The 20,859-nt window shown below is 38.9% G+C and overlaps 1 protein-coding gene across 2 annotated transcripts in view; it reads right to left on the bottom strand.

The window, feature by feature from the left end:
* Nucleotides 1-20,859, bottom strand: part of ITGA2 (integrin subunit alpha 2) — a gene marked incomplete at its 5' end in the record, with an annotated part of 70,863 nt that overhangs the window by 26,036 nt on the left and 23,968 nt on the right. For both annotated transcript variants that reach the window (XM_082337121.1, XM_082337120.1), the window contains 13 exons: nucleotides 74-210; nucleotides 992-1,195; nucleotides 3,340-3,483; nucleotides 4,207-4,352; nucleotides 6,378-6,516; nucleotides 7,976-8,049; nucleotides 9,349-9,514; nucleotides 9,940-10,090; nucleotides 11,233-11,381; nucleotides 12,541-12,668; nucleotides 13,060-13,174; nucleotides 16,962-17,053; nucleotides 18,255-18,364. In XM_082337121.1, the coding sequence (XP_082193247.1) occupies nucleotides 74-210; nucleotides 992-1,195; nucleotides 3,340-3,483; nucleotides 4,207-4,352; nucleotides 6,378-6,516; nucleotides 7,976-8,049; nucleotides 9,349-9,514; nucleotides 9,940-10,090; nucleotides 11,233-11,381; nucleotides 12,541-12,668; nucleotides 13,060-13,174; nucleotides 16,962-17,053; nucleotides 18,255-18,364 (1,755 nt within the window). The remainder of the gene's footprint in view (nucleotides 1-73; nucleotides 211-991; nucleotides 1,196-3,339; nucleotides 3,484-4,206; nucleotides 4,353-6,377; nucleotides 6,517-7,975; nucleotides 8,050-9,348; nucleotides 9,515-9,939; nucleotides 10,091-11,232; nucleotides 11,382-12,540; nucleotides 12,669-13,059; nucleotides 13,175-16,961; nucleotides 17,054-18,254; nucleotides 18,365-20,859) is intronic.

Raw genomic sequence — 20,859 nt, 5'->3', positions numbered from 1 at the left:
GCTGTTTAATTAAGTAAATGCTCAACTTGCATCTGAATCATTAAGTGCTTCCTTTCTAAAAGAGTTTACCAACCATAGCAGAACCACATTTCCATCAGCACCAACTGACACGTCAGTAATGTCATCGTCATCTAAGTCTCTATGGCCATCTACTGATCTTCCAAAGAATTGGAGCCGTTGTCCGAAAGCAGAATCCGATCCTAAAATTTTCTGAGAAAGAGAGTTTCATTACTGAGTTTGCCACAAGCGTGCTTAAGTCTGTAGAGAGCAGCCTAAGCAATGCATTTTCACCTATATTCCCTGTATATGCAATATATTGTTTAAATAAAATGCTTTTGTGCATGTTTTCTCAGATACTTTTTCCTCCCCTGTTGGAGCAGACAATGGACTAGATTTTTCTGTCCTGGGAGTAGATCAACTAACTGACTGCTGTATGCCAGCTAGTACTTACTGGAAACTTTTTCCATCTCACGTTGAGCAACTCAAAGAATAGGAAGCTTACCAGGACTTCTAACAAATACCTTCTGCAACCAGAAAGTCTGCATGGAAAGTGACATTAAAATTACCATTATATTAGCATGTATGATATGCAAGGACCCTTGAAAGTCTTTTCCTTTAATATTACAGAGCTGGGATTTATCTAATCTTCATTGCTGTACATCAACCCTAAAAACCTGAATAATGTGTGTCAAAAAACATATAGGAAATTAGCTGACTTCGTACACAGGCATCAAAAACTGTAAGAGGCTCAGACGGAGCATCTTGCAAGTCCTCTTCCTCTATATGCTTCAGTTATAAGCACCACAACATCAACCAGGGCATGCTGACAGCTGAAGTAAGGAGAGGTACAAAACTTGAAATAAGCCATTAAAATAACAGTACTCCTTTAAGAGGATGAAACAGTAGCCAATTAAAAGATAGAAAATCCTTCTGTTTTCCTCTAGCAGATCGAAAGGCACTGAGTACAGCATTATGCAACAAAGTTATTTACCTGAGAATATTTGGTACGTATAGTCTTTTGAAATCCATTGTAAATGTAAATTGCTCCAGAGTTTTGGTTTTCCAGTGGTGCACCTATTACAACATCATTAAAGCCATCCAAATCAATGTCTGCAAGCGCTGCGATCGCTGATCCAAAGCGAGCGTTTTCTGACCCCTGCGGACCTTCCAAGAGTTCTTGTTTATCCAAAATTCCCTTTAAAAAAGGAAAAACAAGAAAAAGCAAAAATACAGCTATCATTGCACCAGATTAGACATAGGAGCAGTATCTATGTGCATTGTTTTTTGTTTCTGTTTTGCAGTACATTCCCCTTGGACTGCTCAACCCTGAATTCCTTCCCCATTGTATTGCCCATTCAGTTTGCATTATGTCTCAGAGTCTTGGCAAGCATTACACAGCAAAATCAAAGCATGCTATGCAAAGCACTAATAGCAAATATAACCATATGTATGAAGCTTAAATGCTCTCACTGTCCTCATCTGACTGTTCTAAAAGTTTCACAATACATTGAAAAATACAGTTTCCAGTTTTGGATTACAGGTTTTTATGCAGAGGGAATGGAAATTATGTAACTGGACATAATTCTTTGAAACAGAAATGGAATTTCCTAACTAAACTAATGTGAAAAACATGTGTCCAAATGCTAAACTCCTGATCTCTCCAATGCCAATAAAGAAAGAAAGATTGGAGATCTTTATAGTTAAATAATCACATTTACACTAGCTTACATTGAACTCTCTGGCAAATATCGTTCTCGTCTTTAACCTCAGTTATCATGCTGTGCTTAAAATTTTAGAAATACCAGAGAAGTTATTTATTAAAAATGACTAGAAAAGTATTATTTGCGCAACATAGGCAAGTTGCACAAATCCAGGTTCTTTAAAAAAAAAAAAAAAATCATTCTTTCATTATTCTTAATTTTTAAACAATTTTAAACCTAGTGTTTGACAAAGACTAAATGTTGTAAGGATAGTCTTCCAATTTATTCAGTTTTCAAAACATAAAAAAAAATTCCTTCATTTTTCTTTTTTTCTGTATTTCGTGTCTAGTTCCACAGTCATAAAGACGAATGTCAGCTGTCAGCAGTACCACTTCCAGCACCTCCATCTACCTTGAAATTGCCTTAGGGTAGAGTTTCCTCTTGCTCTAGGATGATCTGACTGTGAGCCACTGGAGAGGATGGTCCTTCCTCTCTATTTATCTGATTGCAATTTACCTAGTAAAAAGGCCATGTTCTGTTTTCTCTGATGGATGGCAGTTATTAATTTACTTTGCATATCCAGACATCCAATGACTGATTGAGAGACTGTTCAAAAGTGCCAGAGGCTTCAGGGCTGTTAATACAGACATTCTGAGAACACCTACTACAGGTCTGAATAAAAACCACAGTCAGTCAAGCATCAGACAAATAACATAGCTTCACTGAACAAAGGAGATAGCATGAGTAACAGCAACCATCCGGTGTGAAAGTCTATGAAACAACGCAAAAAACTGGCAGAAGAGCATTTATTAAGACTGTTTTGGGAATACTGTTACATGTTGAACAGATTTGCCAAAATCAAATGGCAAACAATTAATTAGCAAAAGCCTCAGGCTAAGTTTTTCAGAGAAATGGTCAACCTTGTGTTATATATTTGTGTACAGTGCCTAGCACAGTGCCTCAAACCAGGACCAGGGAGCCACCTAGAGCAGCAGGCCCCTGGTCAATAATAGTGCTTGACTACTAACTTGCTTATTGACTCCATTTTGGTTTGTTCCAGCTGGCTTATTCCCAGATTACATGCACAAACAGTTATGGGGATAGTTTGCAACTGCTCCTGAAAAGCAGAATGGGTGAGATTGCACTGGGAAGGGCCCCAAATGCAGTCCTCTAACCTGGCATGCTTGGCCCCATTTACCCCTGCCCTTATGCCACACCCTGGGAAAAGCACATACTCGGTTTCTCCTTACAAAAACACCACTCCCAATATTTGTAACACTTTGACAAAGATATACTAAATAGTCACTTTGAGGCTCTGAAGAGATCCAGGCCCAAAAGCTTTTCAGCATGCAGGTGGCCAGTCTGCTTTAAAAGAAGCTAGCCCTAAGCAATGCTGGCTTGAGCAAGTCTGCGGCACCTGCTGGCTGCGCAGCGAGGGATCGCTCTTCTCATCACTCTCTGATTTAACAGAACGGACACTGCCACTAAGTACTACTGCAGTTCGGACTGCTTTTTCCTTGGTAGAACTGTAGTCCAGCCAACAACAGTAAATCCCTCCAGCTACAATACAAATATCAGCACTTAGCATGGATGGAGAAGCAGGAAGCTGACTCCAGCTTTGCTACAGTGCCTTTCTTACCTTTGTGGTGGAAAACATGTATACTCTCCCTTCCTCTTTCTTCAGGTCATTCATAAACATTGGTGCACCCACAAGCAGCACATCTGTCACAGAATCCCTGTTAATGTCCACTGAACACACCACACTGCCAAAGTAGGAGCCAATCTGAAATCAGTAGTAAGAAAGTCAAGTTTTTATGTGGATTTTGTAAAGCACAATGTTTTAGCACCTGACTCAGAAAACTTACACCCAGAAATAGTCCAATACTAATGAATGAAACTGCCCATTGGAATGAAATTACTCTATAATATACTCTAGTGTTTGAAGAATCATATCTTTACTATGTGTCCACTGTTTCTGCCCAGTAGCTGCTGCTATGGCTTTACCACTCAGCAATAAGAATGCAAACAGAGAATAAGCTATGGGAGGTATATTTTTTTGCATTAAATTGTAAACATGAAACTACCCAATCTCTCATTTACTCTCAGATTTGTCTTACAAACAGACGAAACCAAAACCATCTAAACTCACTGCTCTTTTCCAAATGGAAAAAAAAGAGAATGAGCTTCCAAGTCTCTCTTTTGTTGTCACCTACTTCCCAACTTCTCAGACAGAGTGGAACTCACTGAGTCTCTCCCAATTAGAAGTGTTGACACATTAAGTAGCTTTGTATATTATCTTTTACCACTAATTGGATGACTTCCTAAAATACTGTTTAAGAGTTACAATTAACCTCATTGAAATAGTCTAGTAGCAGGGAAAAGTTCAACTGGATTCTAAATGCATTGCAAGATAGAGGAATTTTCAAAACAAATGCATTGCAGTTTACTGCTGTGTCAATAAAAACAGATGCCTGCAAAATCTGCATTCATGACCAAATACACTTGCCTGCTCGCCTCTCTGGGACTGCACAATTGCGATATTACCATTGCTGTCAACATCATAAACCACTACTCTGCCAGTGTAGTTGGATCTTGGTGCACCAGCAACAAAATAGACAGAGCTCTGAGTTGAGAGAACAGCAACAGAATAACCTGGGAAGAGAAGCCAACATTTAATATGTGTGAGAGACCATTAACTAGAAGTCGTCAGTTGGTTATCCATAAAAGCACAGAGGATGAGTCAATCTGGTATGTTAGCTGCAGAGAATGATGCTTCCAGATGGGCAGTTAAGCTGTCACACATGCATAAAGTTTGCCATAGTCTTCTGGAGAGAACAATGACACACAGATCAAGCTGAAGCAGGTTTGCAGAATAGCACAGGCAATAGTTTAGCCTATTCAGTAAAACTTAGACCACAAAAATGTCATGCTTGTGAAGGAGATAGGAAAAAGATTGCAAAGAGTATCCTTGGAATGAAGAAATAGAGAGAAACATGAGATAAACATTTGGGCCAGCCTTCAAACTGGAGAGGAACACCTAGCTTCTGCAAAGGCTGCAGTGCATTTTCCCACAGCTCACCAAACCACAGCCCAGTGCTTTGGCTGAACAGAACAGGCTATATTAATAGCTTGTCAGCTGAAGGGCTTAGGTTGATTGAACTTCTTTGAACATTTTAATCCTCATTCCCATTATTCTAATATTATTTGCTTTCAGGCAACACCTTTTAATACCTGCAAATATTTTAAATATGTATTAGCCCTATAAATCTAGCATTAGTACATAGTTTACATTTCTGTGGTTTAATTACAGCAAATTTATTTTAACAGAAGAAAGCAAAATCATCCTTTATAAAGACTATAGCTAAACTGAATAACAAAATCCCAGTGACTGGGCAGAATATGCAGGTCTTTAGCAAGCTGCAGGACAATGTGAAGAGCACAGTCTAAAAAGATTATGCCTTGGTCATTACATATAGCAGTATAATTCAGATTTGTGTTCAGACACTGTTCTTCTAGGGAGAGAACATCATTGGAGACTAGAATTTCAACAAGCAACAACAAAGTAAGATTTTATTCCGCAAGCTAAGGCCACATGTTCCTAATTAATATAGCATACAGCCATTTGAAGTGAGAGGGTGCAGTGCAGAACAGGTGCCAATATAGCAAGCAGTATTGTGCTAGCAGCCCTTTAGCTTGGGCTCCCCCAAGCTGGTGAGAGAAAGCCCGTACGGAGAGCTCTTAGTGGGGTACAGAAGGAGGTGGAAGGGGAATGAAGGGACAGAAAAGGCAACAACATTGTTTGCTCCAAAAAAATTAAGGCCAATATTCTAAAAGTGCCTTGTGGAGAAGTGCTGAAAGGAAGTGACCTGACCTTTTAAGAATTATTCCAGAAAAGGGAGGAATAGAAAGTCTGAAGAGGTCACACATGCAAAAGAGCTACTGCTCATTAGGTTAGGTTTAGATTTATTCATTGTGTTGGATCCAAGTAATGCTAAGCCATAGGGAAAAGGATGTGTTAGTTGCAAAAATAACATCTGGTTAAACAACTTCAAGGATAAGAAAGTCATAGGTGCTTAATGCAGAACCATTATTCAGGGATGAATCGCCAGAGCAGGCATGCTGTAGGTTTGCAGAAAACATGTCAATGAACTGAGAAGACAAACTGAGTGGCATTACTGGGTCACAAAAACACCCACCAGAAAATATATGTGGGTTATAAATAAGACCTCTGTTAAACTGCAGCAATATTCCTAAAACTATAAACTGAACAGGGAAAGGCCAAAAAAAGAGCGAGCACAGACGAAGCAACAAGTCAATCAACTTCTCATCCACGTGTAACTGGGGAAGTACATACAAATAGTAAAACAGATGGTACCCATAACGATCAGTATGATATACTAAGCAGCCTTTTCAAATGCCATGACTTCTTATGTCTCTGTGACAAAGCCTGACTTTTTTTCAGCTTACCACATTCATATGAGTAGAATTTTAAAAAGACAATAAAGATTTCATTCAATGAACTGTTAACCAGTAAACAAAATCTTTCTGGATGCAAAATTCTTTTCATATTCTCAAATCAGTTCTTAACACGAGTCTGGTTAGAGCAGAATTTCCGAAGTTCTTTAATACCTTAATAAAGGTCTGATACACTTCCAGATTTGTATTTCAGCCCCTTACCTAGATAAGAGCTATGATTTCTGTCCTGTAGAATTTTCTCAAACACATGGCTTGGAAAGGTGGTGACTCTGTCTGAAGACTCCTGAACTACTGTTCCACTCCAGTCATAGGCCCCAACAGCGCCCAGCAGCAGAACATCCTTTAAAAAATAAAAATCAACATTTTAGAACTACCTATTTCAGAAAAAGCATGAGTGAAGCTGAAGTTACCATAGGTAATTTCCTACATCGTGTTTAAGGCAGTGATGTACAGTTTAATGACGGCATGCAGTTGACTGGAGCTACTTATAGTTACCACTTACACGCAGGACTTTACTGCTCTATTAAGAGGGATTATCACCCCTCAACTGCAAGAGGATAAGTGACTGCTTTGGCTCCCAAGGCACTGCAACTCAAAATAAAATGGGTTGGTTTAAACCCTGTGATAATTTCGTAAGCCTGTCCACCCTGAGGTTGGGCTTGCCAAGTCTATGCTTTTATGCTCTCGTGATCCTCAAAAGACTAAGGATCAGACAAACAAAACTGTAAGAAAAAGCTAAAGCCAACAAAAGTGCCAAAGACAGCACACAAAAGCTGATGGAAGAAGATAAGAAATTTCATTCTTTAAGTGTATTGTAAGATGTCCTTGTGAGAACAGTTAAATCTAAAATCCAAATTAATATAGCTTATTATAAAGAATACTTAATAGAGAAATACTTAATCTTAGACTTGTACACATAAACCAAACATAGTTTAGAATATTCACATTATTAAAATTCTTTACTGAACTGAGATACTGTTATAGAAAACTGCAGTAAAAATAGTATGTGTAATTTTCCTGAAGACAACCTCAAATCTTTATTAATTTTTGCCATTTCCTACCATCAAGTGCGTGGTAAATTAAAACTTCAATTTGTGCAAATACAGAGGACTTTATAAAAATTATTTCATTCATCTTTACGGTATATGAGAAAGAAACAACCTGCCTGTATTTTCAGTTGAAAGCTACTTGAACCACACCTGAATTTTACAGAGGACCTATTTGGTCAAGATAATCTTAAAACTGATTAGCAAGAAAACTATATCTGATATATTGTTCTCTCTAATTTCTAAGTGAATTATGCTTTAAACAAATATTATTAACTTTATAAATATTAGACAAATTCTTTTCAGACTTGATTTATTTACATCTTGGTGACTGCCCAGAAATAGACCATCTTTACAATATGGTTTCAGTTCTTCTGAGTTATTCAACTACAAAATATTAACTTGGAGCAATTGAATTTTTCATGCTATGTGAACTCAGAAATCACTGAAATAACTGAATTAACACATCTCAAAATCATTACATGAAAGCAACTATTACTCAACTTCACACATGAATGTATACTTTTTCATTTTAGGGATATACAGCATCTACTAGAAGTAATTTTTGCAGTAGTCAAATAAAAAAAAAAAAATGAAGAGGATAATTTGACATTCCCCTGCTTGTAAAAAAAAAAAAAAAAAAATCTTAAAATCGGTCATTGTGTTTTATTAGTCTTATTTTGTTGCACTTCTAAGCACTCATGTCTATGTAATTAAATCTATTTGTATCATTAAATAATTAAATTCACATACCTTTTTTTGTGAGTAATGCGCACTGAAGCCCACCTGTGACATTTCCATTTGGAATGTATCACCTTGATCTGTACCTGAGAAAACAAATATTCACATATGGTTAATCCTATAGAACCACACAAGAGATCCAATATTGCTGCCTCTGAGTGTAGCTATGTAGGGACTGTATGTTATTTTTTCCAAATCCACCAATTCTGCTAAAACATTTCTAACATTTACAAACAACAGAAATATGAGCGCTAACAAACTGTAGAATATTTGGAGGATTTAATGGCAAATTGGTAAGATGGAGCCACGATGCTATGAGTCTCTTCCAAAAAAAGGCAGAAGATCCTAATGATAAAGATGGCTTGAATCAGTCTTCACAGTGTTGTCACTGTGGCTAATCTCTTTTTATGTTTCCTAGGAAGCACTAATAATACAGTGAAATTAGCAGCTTTAATAACTGTATATTCACAACTTTCAAATGAATGTTTATTATCATATAGGACTCATAAAACTGTTGTAATTGTCTTGAAAAATACTGTTGACGTGAAGGAATATTTCCTAAGCTCGATGGACAGGACTCAGGTAACAGGAATTCAATGGGAGTACAAAAAACCCAAGAGGGGGAGCTCGCCCGATCCCCTTGACTTGATTAGCAGCATGGGCCTGGTAAAGAATAGACAAAGGTGAAAGAGAAGAGAAGATTTCATCCTGAGCACGGGAAGGTTAGAGCTATGAAAAGCTCCTTCGGGAGGGCTGAGGGCAGGTCACAAGTCTCCCAAGCACAGTCTAAATTTGACTTTAAAAAGCTGGCTTTTGGGGGAACAAAGTGCCTCTGAGTTGCTTCTACAGCACCTTCCTCCAATCAGTACACAGAGGACTGTGGGCAATGCTAGGGATAGAGCCTGGTAAACGCCACACAGATTGCATTACTGTAGCGTTTCAGTTCTGTAATCAGTAACCTCGTCTTCTACTTTGCTTTTTAAACTCACAGTTGCTTAGCATTAACAGTAAAAAAAACAGGTGAGTGTGACAAGCATACAGATACCTTTAGTCCTCTGGTGGTAATAGCTCTGAATACATTTGGACACATACTGACAAGCCCCCATTGGATGCCTGAAGCCCAGGACGTGACTGAAATTTTCAGCACCTGGGGAATATTTCCCACAAACTGCAGAAACTAACTTGAAGCTCAGGCTCATTAGGGGTGGGGTAGCTGGGGAAACACCCGTGCAAACCAGAGCCCTCCTGGGGAGCAGGCAGCAGCCTGCAGCTCCAGCTGCCCCTCGTTTTCACAGTACTACACTAAGGTGAAGCTAAATAAAATACTTAGCTCTCCTTAGCTGGGAGAATCTGATCTAATTTTTCAGAGACATTGAATATTTTACCTTCTATACTAAAAATGCGCTCTCCAAGTGTTCCCGCTTCTTCCAGTAGTGCAGCCTCAGATGACACATTAAAGAAATACTTTTCTGTTGGATGACTAGCAATTCCTTTGATTTCTTTAATTAAGTTTTTAGTATCAAGTTCATGCCTGATTAAGTATCCCAAAACCTTGGGTAAAAAAGAACAAAATAAGGAGAGTGAAGGCAATCATGGTGTTACTCTATTTCCTGCTGTATTATTTAAGTAAATATTCTACATATTAAAATAAAATTACCTTCATTCATACCACTGAATTGCTTATCAGACTGTACTCCTATACAAAGAACCATTCAGACAGGAAAAATACATAAACCAAGGCAAAGGAGAAAACCACTGAAGTTGCTCAGGTAATATTGGTTTTGCTTTTTCAGTCAGTTAAAGACAACTGATATTTCACTAGTTCATAAAGATTATTTTCACTTAGTTTCAGTCTCGCCAGTGTAACAATGCATGCATTATATAAAGCTTATACATAGAACATGCACTTTCATACATATACAACAAAAAGATCTTTCAAAAATTGCAATAATGTATATAATTAGAGTATTACTTACAGCAATGCCAAATCTGGTTATATTGTCTTCATTGCATTTACCTATCACTGTTTTCAAGTTGGAGCCATCATGAGATTCGCCATCCGTCACAACCACCATTACTTTCGTGGCTGTCGGACGTCCTCCGGATTCAGGTGAGAAGGCATGCTGTCTGTTATAAAATATTGGATTTATCACGTCAATTTATAATGGATGGAATCAGTATATATACTCTAATGAATATGTCTGTCACTAATGTAGGACAAGGTGCATCTGTAGTGCTTTTTATTTAGAAAGTAATTATGATCCTGTCCTGGTTTCAGCTGGGATAGCATTGATTTTTCTGAAACTAGGACAGATCCTGATAGCTTCTTCTCAAAGCACTGCTCAAAGAGCCATCAGAAATGGACTCAAGGAAGCAGAAAAAAAAAGGCAAGTAGGACTGGATGGTATTTCTGACAGAAATGTACATTCCAGGGAAAACAATTTTTTTTTGGTACAAATATTTCTAAATAAAATGTTTTGGGTTTTTTTTTTGTCAGAACTACTAATGTTTTGTAACACCAGAGTAGCCAGGAATGGGCTCCACCAAGTTCAAACAAAAGGGGAAGAGTATTAATAATAGGTTCCTCAATACTACTGCAAATATTGACACTCCATTGAAGACTGAGTCTGCCCCTAAACAAGATTTTCAAGGCCATTTGATTCAGCATGTATTTTGGCCTAGAGCCCTGTCCTTGATTCAACTGCAAAATAGCATCTTCCTATTGAGAAACAGATCTGGTTTGTGTACATATTCAGAATCACGGTACATTGTTTTAAGGTTTTCCTATTTTTCATGCTGCTGGTGCTGCAGTGACAAACTGACAACAGATAAGAAATTTCATTTTCTCTGCAATCAACCAAAGCCTGACCTGCAAACACGAATGTTACTGGTCCCACTGAATCCCTGGATAAACTTTACTTCTTTCAATGGTTTTGTATCTTTCCTAAAAGCTTGTCCATGGTGTTCCATGTACTGTCATGTTTAGACACCTGTGACAGCCCAAACAATTCTGTTGGGTACCAGAACTACTTAAGCGTAGAGTTTAACTCAATGGTTAAAGACATGCTTTTCAGCAAGTCTAGTTTACATATCCCTGTACTGTTCTGCATGGGGCACTGTAAACGTACTTGAAGGATTCTGCCTGGCACTGAGAATCTCCTCAGAGGCTTTGAGCACATGCAGTTCCAATGAGAATGAAATTCAGGATGTGCCTGTTGCCTCATACGGTAAGTTACAAGAGTTGCACAGTAATCAGCGATGTGTTTTACCTTGCATTGTCAATGGCTTTGAAAGTATTAGTCAGATCTCCTCCCTTCTGATCTGTTCTCGACATTGCTTTAACAACCTCATCCTTTGTTTGATATGTATTCAAGTTGAACACTACACGGGGATCATTAGCATATTGAATTAAACCCACCTACGCAATAGAGAAATTATGTTAGATTATCATGCGTTACCATCAGTTACATAGAATTATGATGCTTACTTATTTATCAGGTTGGAGTAAAAGATCTGCAGATGCACGTGGGGTTATAATTTTCTTTAAACACATATAAACCCAATTAATATTAACACATTTGGAAAGCAAAGAAAGCTAAAATGCTCTTGCATCTCATGTGATTTATTATGCACTACAGTATGTTAATGCAAACAGTCTGAAATAGTAGGCATTAAATGTTTGCTTGGTTACTTCTGGAAGAGCTGATGGATAGCAATAATACAGGGAGCTCTGGGGAAAATGAAAAAATAACAAAAATTCTACAAGCTGACAGCACCTTAATCTGATCTCTTCTAAGGAAATCCTAAAGGTTAGTTACTTGACAGCACTGCAAACCCTATTTATTTTTAATACAGGTGAAGCTAAAGACATATGCTAAGATGTACATTTAGCAGGAAAGAAAAAAAAGAGAAGATGCTAAAGGTGAGGTTCAGAAAGGACTGAGCAGGAAGCCTAGCTTTTAAGCACCTCACTTCCAAAGTCGCCCAAGGAAGAAGGCAGCCTTTGGGAGAGAGATTTCCAGTGCCCCAGTCTTTGTTCCCAGAACTGTTTATCGAAAATGGACAACTGTAAAGACAGAAAATGTTTTAAAAAAAGGCAATAAAATTTTCCTTACCATCACCAAATTAAAAGGAAAAGAGAACTCAAAGATCAGACAGTAACCAAGCAGGAAAAACTCCTATTTTAAAGATGCAGCAGTTAGAAAGTAAGAGCCATATGAAAAGCCCATACAAAAATCTGTTCTACCACATCCCCACAGACTACATTTTAATTACTTTTACACCTAATGCATGAAAGAGATCTGACTCCACTAGACATCACCTAGACTTCTATTTCAGTTGGTTTATGTTTTTAATCAAATTACAAATCCCTTTTGAAATTGGTTAGTTGTGAGATAAAAAAATAAAAATACTGAAAGATACAGGACAACTGCATAATCTCTGGCTTTGGGGGAGGTACTGTAGTTATGCTAGTTATGCTAAAGCACACTTGGTTTCCTTTAAAATTGCTAATAAAACCCACAGCGGTTTTTGTTTTTGTTTTTTTTTTTTTTTTGTCAAAGATGTCTTTGACTTACCTGGGTTTTGTTAATGCCTATGTCTAAGCCTTGCACAAATTTTTCCAAAAATGCCCGCACTGCATCCCAGGGATAAATGCTGTTTGACTCATCACAAACCACCACAACATCTATGAGAGAGGAACACTCTAAAACAAAAATAAAAAGTGGAGATTAAATGCACTTTCAGTCTCAATATACTTACAACTCTTTGGCTAAATCCAGAGGTGCATATTTAGGTCTCATACAGGCAACACTTCAGATCAGGAAGGATTTGCCAGAATGAGGAGACAATAGAAGAATATCCAGATTTTGAGCCTGTGCTGGTACAATGCCTCTGAATTCAGAGGAGTGAGTCCATCCACATTTACATCAGCATTGGATCGTGATTTGTCAGTCCTTACATCTGAATCACAGGACTTTGCATTTTGCACATACATTTTTTTTAAAAATCCCAGATTAAGAGTCCCCAACACAATTTATCTTGACTTCATTTGATATGTTTTTTTAATTGAATCTGTTTCACACATGTTGTCTTACTTTGAACAGCAGGAGAAAAGCTTCTTAGGATCTGGAAACTTGGACTGATTTCAGAACAGACTCCTGTTGCATAGTATTGGCTTCCACACTGCTGTGCCCACAAGGGACCACAAGTCTTTAAAAATAACAACAAAAAGAAACTATAAAAATAACAAATACTTGTCTCACTGTATCCATATACAAAAGCACAATAAGCAGAACTACAGGCATCTAGGATCAGAGAAGCCCTCTTAGGTTATCAGGCCAAATCCCCTGCAATCACGGTGGCAGTGTAACCCCTTTCATAGACTTTCTCACTGAGGATTTTCTCTTCATGATCATCCTAGTGCCTCCTTCTGCAAGCTGGCCCCTCCAGACTATACGCAGCTATAACATCTAGGCAGCGTGACACAGTCTGCAAGAAATTTGTCCTGCTTTAAGCCACCTACTCTGCAAACTATCGGTTTAAAACCAGGGCTGTTATTTGCAAATCGCTTATAAGCGTGCCGAGAAGTACTGCCACTAACCAGGAGGTGGCATTAGAGCCATGAGCATGCAGAGAGGAGCTTTTCTTGCCGTGCGTCCGGTTACCACCAACAGCGTGACCAGACTGAAGAGTTTTGTGATCAGTGCGCACACACACGTTTATTAATTTGAGAAGTCTTGTTTCCAAGGGAAATTCACTATTTACAAGTTAAACTTCATCATCATCTCCAGTGAAGGTGCAGCCTCACAGCATGCACTGTCCTATTTAGCTGCAGCTAAAAGAAGACTGGCCCTGGCCTCACACACCCTCGGCTATGTGTTTCATTGCCTTCCAGGGAAAATAATCTTGTTTCTTTGCTGAAAATTATCTCTGTAAAAAGAAACCAGCTGGTTGCATGACAGCCACACCTCTGATATTAGAAGAATAGGTACAAAAGTACCTATATAAAAAAGACAGATACTCAGACAGTATTTCGTCATGAGAATATTTGAGAGGGAGGGATTTTCCTTTTAGAAGAAAATCATGTTAGGAACTCAAGAAAAAACCGTAACCTCCACATCACCTCTGTCCAACAGTTCTGAAAGAAATGATAGCTTTTTTACATACACTTTCTGATTGCCCTATCCAGTTGGGAGAGCCTGGAAAACAGAAAATGCACCATCTCTATTTAGGAAGAGAAGAGAGAGTGAACAGCACTATTACACTTTTCTCAAGAATATTAAAAAAAAAGGTAGTTAAAGGCAGAAGTAAATGGAAAATGAGCTAAATCACAGACTGGTTTACCAGTGGTAGACCACATCACACTATATATATATACCTATGTTATCTGATCTTGAGATAAGTGATCTTGAGGTAAGTGGTCCTTTTAGCTGCTACATGGGGCATGACTAGTTTTACTGGAAAAGACATATTTATCGAGGTGAGAGGTACAAAATAAATCCTCTATATGGGTAACTATGAAGCTGGAGGAGAGTTGCTAGTCTTTGATTTAAAGTTATTTTTAATTTAAAGTTCTCTTTAGATCAATCTCATTTGCCCATTTTCTAGTTTTCTTCTGTGTTAGCGGTAGCTCAAAATTATGATGTTAATCTTGGAGCAAAAACCAGAAACTTTCTAACAAACTTTGCTGATCTTCACTTTAAAAAAAAAAAGGGAAAACCCCTAATGTTCTAGCATTGTTACAGTCAGAAACTTAAGATGTACCATTAATACAGGGGAAAACTAGGAGTTCACATATGAAGAACTGATAAACTTTGAAAGTGGAATATTAGAAAGGGGCATAGCCTTGCTCTTAAGGACTAATGTTAAGTAACATGGACATAAGCTGGGAGCTCACTGAGTGGAAGAGAGGGGAGCAGACAGATCGGGCACTGGCTGATTGCAGGGTGAGCATGCAGCCAGGACGCAAACAAATATGGCCTGAAGATATGTGACAAGAAGCACTTGCAAGTGAGTCAGGGAAATACCAAATACATTATATAGTGCCCTGGAAAGACTCATGTAGAATACTGCATAGATCTGGTTATTCATGTCCAAGAGAGGTGTATTTTAAAAAGCACATTTCAGCCAAAAAACTGTGTTTGTTTAGCAAAGCGAAGGACAAAAGAGAATGATTGTGGGGTGTTAAATATAGAAGGGAGATTTTACATGTAAGGAGATGGGAGCTGTTCCTTTCAATTAAAGGCACAGCACTGCCCCAAGAACGAACTGATAGAAACTCAGATCAGAAATCTGGAAAAAAGTTGTTAACCATCAGTGAAATTCTTAAGCACGTTTCCAACAGGACTAAGCATGCCTGAGAAAAATTTAATGAGCATATGGAAATTACTGCCCTGTACTTATGATACGTGTGGGAAGCAATCACATGGCATCAAACAGCTGAACCAGCAGGACTCATGAGCTACGGCACAGCCACGCCAGGCTGGGTCACACTCCAGCCAAGCAGCCCAGGGATGCAGCACAGACTGGTGCAAGCGGATGGAGGCTGAGAGAGAAGCAGCCACAGGACGAAGGAGCACAGTGAGCTGGGAGGAGGAAGCCCTGAGCATAACCCAAAAAGCCCATCACAGAGGCCAGCTGAGAGAAACAGCGTCTCAGAGTGAAGTCCTGGCCAGCAGCAGCTTGCAATTATGAGCAGACAGTCTCTGCTTGTTGTCCAATTCTTGCCACAACTATGTCATGGGGCTTTTGATATTTGTTGATGCTGAATCACAGTTAAGCACCTGTCTCCATTACCCCGTTCTCCTTACGTCAAGAAGAACTCCTGTCACCAAAGATGTGGCTAACTGTTCACATCTTAGCATTCAACTTTTTTTTTGTTACTTTATGCAATTTAAGGAGCGTCAATCAATAACATATGGATCAGGAAATTCTTTTTAACTGAGAGTAGTTCAAGTATTATGAGAAAATACAATTTTTTCTGCACGAGATGTTTTAAATCACTGCAATTACTGATACTGATTGAAAGTGGGTATGCATGGGACAATATTAACAGTAATTAAAGGTATTATGCAAGAGACAGAATAAATTTTTTTTTAATCAATATCTTCTCAAACCAATAATCAAGCAAAGTTGTATTTTGAAGTTACGATTAACCTTACTAACTCCAAGAAAGCTGCTGGAAAGGTTGGAATTAGACTTACTTTTAAGTACTTCAGTGAACTGGGCTATGTGGTAATGAAGATAATAAACATCTGAATACTTTTGCAATTACTAGGAAAATGCAACAGAAAAATACAAAGCTTAAAGTAAGACTCAAAGCTCTTTTGTCTGTAGTTTATTTTTTCACTTAATTACTGCATGTGCCTACAATGTATGCACTAAACCAGGATACACCTACACTGCAACAGTTTTCATGCTTACAGTTAAGATTGTAAAAAAGCATATTAAACAGGCGTTAACTTCCTTTCAATTATGAAATCTGTTTTACAGGCTCCAAGGAGAGTGGTTTGCAGAATACACATAGAAAATGCATCTTCCTCCAGCTCACTAAACAACTAAAACTTATTGCAGATCCATGGGACTAGAAATCCTAACATCTCAGGAGAACAGTCACTGTGCGAATGCATATGGTGGAGGAGAGATCCCATACTGTCTTTTGAAAGCATAATCAGAACTATACAAGACTGCCTTAAAGAAGTCCATAGTGGAAATATTCTTGCCTATGTTATCTGACTTAAAATTACAGAATCTTTAATTACGTGCCCTTCCATAGGATATGTAGATAAATGATGAAGGAGAGAATTCATAATTTTCCTGATTTTGGACCCTAGGTAATGACAGTGGAATGAAATATTTTAAAATACGCAAAATATGGATTAATCGATGCTGCATAATAAAATACATTCAGCTTGGACTTATCAAGAACTGTGGAATTTTAGTTTCTTCATTCTCCAAAGGAATTTCTGTGTGTACTGAATATGTCCTTGATACATACCAAAAATCCTCCTGTTTTTGAGTTCTGTATCAGAGTCAAGCCAAGGTTCATGACTTCCTTTATCTCAGTCACATTTGGAATATTTATTAAAGCTGAAATAAAAAGAGACTAAGTAATGACAGAAGAGTATATAGGATGTAGAAGCAATTTAGTAAATTAGAATTCCTTTTCAAAAGCTTGATTTCTCAGAATCTGAGATGCCTTTTCTGTATACAATTCTGAGACAAAAGAAATGAAAGCTAATCTTTGTCAAAAATTTGCTAACCATTAACTACAGACATGAATTAAGTATGGCCATTTAGAGTACCTGCCCTCAAGAGAGCTGAAGGCAAAAGAGAGGAAGAAATGGTCTACCTATTGAGTATTTTTGGCTGGCTGAGCAGCTGCACCCAGCTACTGTTACATTCCTCAGGACACCAGACTCCTCTGATCCAGTATCAGGCTTTAGACAAAAACCTGGAAGGAGCGGTGGAGGAAAGAAATGCTCTGCACCACAAATAAACGTAAAGTAGGCGTCCCAGCCCAGTCTGCTGCCCCATATTTTCACTGTATCCAAAAGTGAATCCCATTTTATGCTCAGTTTGCAAACACACAGAGGCAGAAAAGGCTTCACGCTCACTCACACACTTATCCCTCACGCACTCCACATTTGCAAGTCCCCCTGGGTGTACCAGCACGGACCCCTGACCCGGCTGATAGCTGGACCCGAGGCCCCCCTAAGCTGGCGGGTCCATCTGAAAGTTTGCTAGGGAACACACACACACACACACCCCCCCCTACACACACACACACACACCTGGTTTGGGGAAGATACGGACACCCACCCCCCACGGCAGCCTGCACCAGGCCCCCTGGGCTGTGACCCACTGTCCCGCTCCAGCTGCCAGCACGGAGCCCCTCACTGATGCAGAGCCCTGCCCCCCGCCCCAAAAGCGGCAGGTTTTGGGACACACACCGTTCCTGTCCCATGGCTGGAGGTTAAAGACCCCAATTGCTCCAGTAGCTGACACTGAGACCCCAGTGGCTCCAGCAGCTGGCACCACAGGCCGGGGCACCCACACCCCCAGCCCGACTCCAGTGGCAGGCACCAATTTTCACTCACACACACGTGGGTCTCACCAGTAGCTGGCACTGAGTCCTTGCAGCACACAAATACACACAAAGACACACATGACAGAGACTGAGACTATGCAGAGAGATAGTTCAGAAAAAATTTAATAAGACAGATTGGCCTGGTACAAAACCAAGGAAAAACTGAACAACTGTAGCGAGATGTTATTCATTACAACTTACCTTGCAAATTCAATTTTTTGCATGTGGTTTTGGACGTACCAACAGGACATGCATAGATATCTCCAGTTCTGTTAGCTGGATAGCCACTCCAGGGTGAACCAACCAACAACCTAAAGTAACAGGAACTTCATTAGGTCTTTAATGATACTGGGAAGGCCCAGCAGCATTATTGCATCGCACACTGTAGGTAAAGAGGCTTTTACCAGATATAGTACCTAAGGCACCCGGGAGTCTGCTCCACAGCTGTTCAGCAGCTTTACTTGCATGTTAATACACTGGATTCACCAGGGGAAACTTTGCTGGAGAAACCTCTGGGGATTAGGCTGCCTCAAATACGTATACTGTTGTTTCTGTGACATTATGTCGTAGCGTCAGAAGAAATACAGCGAAGATATTAATATATACAGATGCATACAAATTTAGAAATATATACATTGGGGATTGAGAGACAAAAAATGTATTGTCCTGTTAGTTAACTGATCCCTTTTAAATTATTCTTTTTGCTCATAAGAAGCATTTCCTACAGGATCTGCTCAGCAACAGTCAAATGCTTGTGTCTGAGCTTGAACACTAACACACCTTGACAACACTGAGTCAGAGAGAAAATACTGCAAGTGATAACAGTCCACTGTGTGAAGTATTTAATCCTGAACAAGAAAGTTAAGCTTTATGATAATTTGTGCCTACAATATAAGTGATTTACTTTCTCTGACTCATTCCTTTGTCTGTCATAAGATTTCCCCTCCAATATCTGCTCCTCAAGATCCCTATAACTTTTATCTGAAAGCCTTCACAAACCAAATTAATTCACCTCCTGGGAATACTGCTTAAGAACACCTGTTTTTCAGCACAACTCTCTGAGGGAGTGAAACCACCAGACAGCATAGGGCTCTGTAGGGCTGGAAGAGAAGCACCATTTTTTATACAGTTTAATGTGCAGTGAAGTAAGGGTAAGGCAAAACATGACCATAGGAAGATGACCTCAAGGGAGATGAAAAAATGAAACACATTACTAGAAGGCAGAGACTGTGATTATTTGCTCCAGCAGCCATATAACTTTCCTTTCATACAGAACAGTCTATGGTAGTAATTAATGCATTTACAGGACAGTAAAAGGACAAGCAATGGGACCCCAGGACAGAATATGGAATTTCATAAGAAACAACCTTTTTCAGTTGGTCAATAGATTGCTAAAAGCAAAACTGTTGTCCTCTAAAATTTTACAGGTAGCTACTGCAAATATCTTGCACTATAAAAAGAACACATTTTATGAAATCATTATGTTTCAAAGCAATTGCTAGATATCATATTAACTTTCCACGGATCATCTGATTTTACTGCTGCAATTTTATAACTAGTTTGAATAAAATGACTTTGATAAAAATACATTGTTTTACATGCACAAGCAAGAGTTTGAGTCCTTCTTAGCTTTCTCAAAGAAAATCCTGCTAACTGCATTTTTTTTTTAGTTTATTTCATCTCAATTAAACACAAACTTAAGAACACAGATAATGTTATTCTGTTTTACCAGTTTGGCTGGGGGTAACTTTGGATTTTATTTTCTGTGTGCAGCAATATTTTAAAAATACCTACCTCCTTCTCAATTACCTTGCTGAAAAACAGTGATTATGCAGGCAGCAGGAACAGGATTTTGTGTACTTTTAGCATCTCTAAACCTGCAATTCAGGTTCATATAAATACCTCTCTATATAAAACCAGTGTATGTTACACTAGCTGTGAGGAGGCCTCTGATCATCTTCTTGTCTTCTGAGGAATATAGCCTTTTCTGCATAGCTCGGGACCAAATAACTAGAGCTCAAGAGAAACTATGCCATTGGTCATGTGCCAATAAATGATACAACCCACAAACAGGTGTGGTGACACAGAGGGCTGGAGCCAGTCAATAGTGATTGACAAAGGGAAGACATGGTGTTACAGTCCCCCCCACCTTGCTAGGTACTACAGAGTTATGTACAGTTATAAATGCTAACTTGGCTGATGGGAAAGAGGAAGTGCTAACAGTTTTCATGGAAACAGAAAACAGTTTTAAAAAGGATAGCAGAACTGCATGTGTAGTATGTGAAACTGGAACAGCTTTTCAGCATTAACTGTCAAGCTGAACATTGCACTGTGTATGTTTATAAATATTTGTACGTTTTTTCTAAGTTTCCCAGAAGGCAAATGTATTTCAGAGTCCCTGCAGGAGGACAGCTACTGTTCAAAGAATGACCTTAACAGATCTTGGAAATACCCCCTGCACCACTCTGTCTGGTCACAAAACTGACTGTAAATCTCTGCACCACACTGGCATCACTCTGCAGTCATGGGTTACCCTGAAGCCCAAAGCACACAGTTTCACTCACAGAGTGAGAACAAGAGGAGGAGAAGTGTCCTTGAGCAGTAGCTGTTCCCAAATCCAAGCCTAACTCCAACTCTCACCCTTGCTGTTGGCATAAGCTAGAGACAAACACCACCCACAGAGTTTAGAAAAAGCAGTTCTCTCCCTTTCAGCATGCATATTTGTGCTCACTCCATGGGCTTTATGCTGCTCAGCAGTAATATGGGCTCTGAAACTCCTGTTTTCCCCAACCTCAACATTAATCCC

Source organism: Platalea leucorodia (genome assembly GCF_965183815.1).
Source record: "Platalea leucorodia genome assembly, chromosome: Z".
NCBI classification, from domain to species: domain Eukaryota; kingdom Metazoa; phylum Chordata; class Aves; order Pelecaniformes; family Threskiornithidae; genus Platalea; species Platalea leucorodia.
The sequence above is the reverse complement of the archived record's forward strand: the minus strand, read 5'-3'. Positions and strand labels throughout refer to the sequence as shown.